At 52.6% G+C, this 5,609-nt stretch overlaps 1 protein-coding gene across 1 annotated transcript; it reads left to right on the forward strand.

The window, feature by feature from the left end:
* The first annotated feature begins 2,465 nt into the window (after positions 1–2,465).
* LOC115601674 (collagen alpha-2(VI) chain-like) lies at positions 2,466–5,035 on the forward strand. The gene is made up of 4 exons (XM_030471994.1): positions 2,466–2,827; positions 4,411–4,464; positions 4,577–4,621; positions 4,783–5,035. The coding sequence occupies exons 1-4, from the start codon at positions 2,717–2,719 to the stop codon at positions 4,888–4,890; spliced, it is 318 nt and encodes a 105-aa protein (XP_030327854.1). The 5' UTR covers positions 2,466–2,716; the 3' UTR covers positions 4,891–5,035.
* The last annotated feature ends 574 nt before the right edge of the window (positions 5,036–5,609 follow it).

Raw genomic sequence — 5,609 nt, forward strand, 5'->3', positions numbered from 1 at the left:
GCCTGTGTCTGGGCAGTGGACGACTGTGCTGTGAGGATGGAAAACGTGGAAGCACACAGCCCACTGGCGAGATGAGAAGATTAGAAGCCATGGATTACTGCTCTGGTGGCTCTGAAGTGGGCCCGGATCCAGCCCCAGGGTACAGACTTACTGTTTCACTATTTTTAGGACTGACTTTCCTGCTGCCAGCTGTAACTCCAAGTCTAGGGAGAAGTAACGGATGATCTCAATCTTTGCAAGTGACTGGGATACAAATTGCTGCCTAGAGTCAGTGAGTAGCAATGCCCACAGTCTCCCTCTACCCTCGGGCAACCAGCATCTCGCCCTTCTCCCACAGCCGCTCCATCCCTCATCTCTGCCTGTGCCCCCAGCATCTCCTCCCAGCTACAGTCCCTCCTCTCCCCTATCCTATGGTGTACCCCACCTTGGGATACACGCTGTGGGAAACGCTTCAAAGGGTTTTCAGACAGAGGATGGGGAAAGAAGAAGGACCAAATGGTTCCCAGATAACAGCATGATGGAGAAAAAGAGTATGGGAGCTGCCAAAACAGAGGCGAGTACAGAGTTTTATGAACACAGTGCAACTTTTTCATTTTAGTCCAGTAAATAGGGCAGCAAATTTGGCAGAATAAACACACTTAAAAAGTTGTAAGTTGGCTCAGTGGCCTGGCGCTGTCAGATTAGTTTCCTTACGTGATGCATTGCTGAACGTAATGTGTCATTATAAATCTTGGTTGCTACAGCTGTTAAACCCATAAAGTGAAGCAGAGTTATTAATACCCGGTGGTAGTAGCTGTCATGCTGCATCCTGTAATTGAGCATCAAATCTGCAGTTGGGAAACTCTTCTTTTTTGTCTGATGTGTGGTGTAACTGCATGTCTGCAGATGCTGAGAGCATGGAAACAGATAGGAACATTCCACTCACATAGGGCTGTGGTGAAACCCTCCTGCACAGTATCAGCAGTGAGGAGCCCCTTTCTCTGTTGCTAGCTGCCTTTTTAAGCCTTTGAAGATTCCCATGGGGAGATGCAGCAATCCTTCTACCTGATACATGGATCAAAGTTGACACATGAAGTCCAGTAAAGACGCACAGAGTGTACTAGTGCAGGGAACAGGAGTCTTCCGAAAATCTAAGGTTAAATTTGCTACTAGAAGCACAAGGTCAACCAGGAAGTTCCTGCTCCAAGGGATGAGATGCTACTGTGCAGTATCTTCCCAGATCCCAGCAAGCTCTGAGCTCAGCAGCAGCCAAGAGACACTTCTCCAAGAGGCAAGAAATGCCACCAGGCCCCTTCACCTGCAAGACCCATGCAGAGTCGGAGCTCCAAGCTCCTGCTGCATTTAGACAGGAGGAGGAAACACAAACCCAGAGCTCAGGAATATCTTTTTGAAGATATCCCCACCCATGAGCTCTGACAGTAGACAGATGGTGGCAAAGCAAGGGTAGATTGCCATGTTGGTGGCACTGTTCCAAAGGTCACCATGTGTAGGGCATGCTCAGCTCCTGGTTTCTATACTAACACATTAGGCTTAGGAGCAGGATCTGGACATTCACACTTAGGGAGCTGGTTTCTGGAGCGCCTGAGAGCACTGCCCTGATCACAGTACACAGATGGAGTTTTACGTGGCTAAGCAAGGGTGGATTGCCACGTTAGTGTCACTGTTCCAGAGGGCACCATGTGTAGGTGATGCCCAGCAAAAACTTTATGTCCTGGCACCTTAGGCTTAGGAGCAGGGGTTGGAGGTTTGCACTTTGGGAGCTGGTTTCTGGGATGCCTGAGAATGCCCAACAGACAGGCAGTATGCAGATGGAGTTTTATGTGGCTAAGCAACGGTTGATATCCATGTTGGTGGCACTGTTCTGGCGGTGACCGTGCGTAAGTGAAGCTCAGCACCAGCTTTCTGTCCTGGCGCCTCAGGCTTAGGAGCAGGGGCTGGATGTTTGCACTTTAGCGAGGTGATTTGTTGGCCGCCTGAGAGCGCTGCCCTGTGCCGTGGGTCTGCTGGGGTCTGACGGGGTCCGGATGAGCCCCCCGGCGCCGAGCTAGTGCCGGGGCTGGTGCCAGGACTACGGGAGCGTCCTGGCCCGAGCCGGCTCCTCGCTGCTGTGTTTGGCCATGGGAAGAGTCTCCCCGTGCCCACCATCCCCAAGGAGCCGTCATGGGCTGTGCCTCGGCCCCAGGTCTCCGTTTCGTCACGGGTCGCTCCAGGACCGCGCTGCGAGACCACCGGCACCGCGCGGAGGGGCTGAGGGACTCGGGACACGTGGGACCGCCGGTCTGGTGCTGCAGAGCGGTTCCTGAGGTTCAATGGTGTTTATGTGACGTTCGGGGACATGCGGGTGATGTGCTGGGGGAGCGAGGCGGGAGAGCGCTGAGCCCTCCCCAGGGGATGGAGGCCGGCGCGGTCCTTCCTGGGAGCAGGGAACGCGTTTCCCTGCTCAGACGGGTCCGTTCTGCAGCGGCACCAGCGCCAGCCACACAAAGCCCCGCCGGGAGCGCCCGTCGGTGCCGGCGCTGGAGCTGGGGCTGCCCCCGGCTTTGCTGCTCGGCGCGCTCCGTAAGGGGGTCATTGCCCAGAAGCAGCCCCGTGGCGACCGGCCGACGCGAGGGGCGGTGATGAGCGCCAGTGGAAGGTCCCGGCTCCGTGCGCCGCGGGGAGAAGCCGCTCCCGAGAGCCATAGCCGGGGTTAAACGGGAAGAGAGGAGCGGTGCTAATGGAAACTGGTGTGGAACTGGCGTTGGCGGAGCTTTGGCTGGACCTTTCCACCCAGTTCCGGGTGTTCTGCCCGAGAAGGAATGAAGGAGGAGGAGAGGCGCGCCGCAGGGTAACGGGACGGCGGCAGCGGGTGACGGGGCTGCGGAGACGCAGCGGCCAGGGGGATGAGCGGGCGAGCGGGCGGAGGGAACCCAGAGCGGACCCGGAGCGGACCCGGCGGGCTGGACGTTTGCCCTTAAAGAGCCGGTTTCTGAGGCATGTGAGAGCGCTGCCCTGCGCGGTCGCACACAGATGGAGGTTTACGTGGGTAAGCAAGGGTGGATTGCCATGCTGGTGGCACTGTTGCGGAGGGCACCATGTGTAGGTGATGCCCAGCACCAGCTTTCTGTCCTGACACCTCAGGCTTAGCATCAGGGTCTGGACGTTCACACTTAGGGAGCTGGTTTGTGGGTCAGCAGAAAGTGGTGTCCAGTGAGGCTTTACACAGATGGAGTTATAGGTGGGTAAGGAAGTGAGGATAGCCACGTGGGTGGCACCATTCCGGAGGGCACCCTGTGTAGAACATGCCCAGCTATTTGTTTTTGTCCTACCACATTAGGCTTAGGAGCACAGTCTGGACATTGGCACTTTGGGAGCTGGTTTGTGGGTCAGTGGAGAGTGCTGTCCAGTGAGGCTTTACACAGATGGAGTTTTAGGTGGGTAGGTAACAGAGAATATCCATGTTGGTGGCACTGTTCCAGAGGGCACCCCGTGTAGGTGTGCCCAGCTGTTTGTTTCTGCCCTAACACATTAGGTTTAGGTACAGTGTCTGGACATTCACACTTACGGAGCTGGTTTATGGGGTGTCTGAGAGCACTTCCCTGCGAGGTCATACATAGATGGAGTTTTACTTGGCTAAGCAACTGTGGATTGCCATGTTGGTGGCACCGTTCTGGAGGTCTCCTTGTGTAGGACATGGCCAGCACCAGCTTTCTGTCCTGGCACCATAGGCTTATCATCAGGCTGTGGACGTTTGCACTTCAGGATCTGGTTTGTGGGTCAGCGGAGAGTGCTGTCCAGTGAGGCTTTACACAGATATAGTTTTAGCCGGGTATGTGAGGATATCCATTTTGGTGGCACCATTCTGGAGGGCAATGTATGTAGGTGATTCCCAGCACCAGCTTTCTGTTCTGGCAGAAGGTAAGTCACGCTAAGCCTCTAGGAAGAGAATAAGGCAGACACTGCAGGATGCCCTAAACCCCACCTCAGCTGCAGGCAGCTTTCACCAAGGTGGGAAATATCTCCCCAACATCTGCCTTGGCCTTGGGAGACTGCTGTGACGGAGCGAATGGAGCACACATCCAGCACCAGTGTCTCCCCATGTCTGTGCTGAAGCTGATGCATTGACACCATTGTCCCACTCTCCTGCCCCCAGCCCAGTGTGCTCCTCTCCCCATGCAACCTTTCCCTGGCTTCCCTGGAATAAAGCAGATCCTGCTGCCCCAAGCTCTGTAGGAGCATCTAGCATCTGCTGATGCAGAAATGCACCAGCATAGAATCATAGCATCAACTAGGTTGGAAAAGACCTTTAAGATCATGAAGTCCAACCATTACCCCAAGAATTTCAAGACCACTTCTCATGCTCCCAGAAATTCCTATTTTCTCACAGTCAGCACCAAGCTTATACTTAATATTGTGTTTTTCTTTCCTTAGGATGCAAAGGGGAACATGGGTGAGCCAGGCTCCCCTGGGCTGAAAGGAAGACAGGTAAGTTGTGGTAAGCCCCCCCACCATCACAGCCAGCAATGCTGCCCCTGTGTTAGTTGGGGCTGCATCTCTTCCACGCTGGAACTAACATTTCATGTCTTCTTCCCTCAAGGGCTACCCAGGTATTGAAGGTTCAATCGGATACCCTGGTCCCAAGGTAAGAATCCCATAGCCAATGACTGAGCTCTTTGCAGTCATTGGCTTTTGGTAAAGCAGTGGGGAGCTCTGCTTCTCCCTCTCACCTCTCTGTTTCCCATCTGAGACCCCAGCTCCTGCTGATCCCCAGGCACTAACACACCCTTGTCCTTTTTTTTCTAGGGTGTCCCAGGACTGAAAGGAGAGGTGAGAAAGAAGAGACCAAATGGCACCTCTGGGCACTTGTGGCGTGGGGTGGGCACCTTTCTGTTGCAAAGAGGGAGAGTTTAGCTGTAATGGGGAGAATAACAACCCTATTAATATGTAAAGGCAGACACAGGCAGGGATTTCCAGGGGCATCCCAAAGCCTGTCTCCTCCTTCAGGCACTGTCTTGTGAAGTGGTGATGTTTGTACGAAGTAAATGGGTGATGAGTGTAGCAGGTGACAGAATGGCAGTTCTTCACAAGCTAAAACTAAAGCTTAAACTGAAGGTTTTAATTTGCACGCTTACATCAGGAGATCAATCAGACCCTTAGGCCTTCAACTTTGCATATGTTTAAAGTATTTACTTTCTTTCCCTTTTTCCACTCTTCTAATTTTTTCTTGTGGCAGGTTGCAGCACTCTTCTGAACTTCTGCTTTGTGTCGAATGTGCCACAAAACCAGTGCAGTGACTCATAAAATAAAATGAATACATCATTTATTAAACTTTACAAAGACGGACTCACAGGAAACCAGATTTACTTCCTGTTGAGTTTTCCAAATACTAGGAATATAGTTATAATTCAAGATAGAATTGCTAAAGTTTAGTAGGTTTAACTGTCTTCTTTTTCCTACAAGACAGTCCAACTTTTGTTTGTTTCTTAGTATACTCCGGACTACAGTGGTCAGAGTTCTAAAGCTCTGAGGTGAAACTGCATGCAAATAATAGTTTTCAGGTGAATCTCAAGCAGTTCTGCAGCACTGAATACTGCTGTGTATGCTCTAGTTCTTGGAAATTGTGTAAAACA

The sequence above is a fragment of the Strigops habroptila genome, chromosome 2 (genome assembly GCF_004027225.2).
Source record: "Strigops habroptila isolate Jane chromosome 2, bStrHab1.2.pri, whole genome shotgun sequence".
NCBI lineage: Eukaryota > Metazoa > Chordata > Aves > Psittaciformes > Psittacidae > Strigops > Strigops habroptila.

Excerpts from the sequence above, each read along its gene's own strand:
- LOC115601674 (XM_030471994.1), top strand. The coding sequence starts at position 2,717 with ATGGAAACTGGTGTGGAACTGGCGTTGGCGGAGCTTTGGCTGGACCTT. Across the intron at positions 2,828-4,410 it reads GAGGAGAGGCGCGCCGCAGG|GATGCAAAGGGGAACATGGG; the intron begins GTAACGGGACGG and ends TTCTTTCCTTAG. Across the intron at positions 4,622-4,782 it reads TCGGATACCCTGGTCCCAAG|GGTGTCCCAGGACTGAAAGG; the intron begins GTAAGAATCCCA and ends TTTTTTTTCTAG.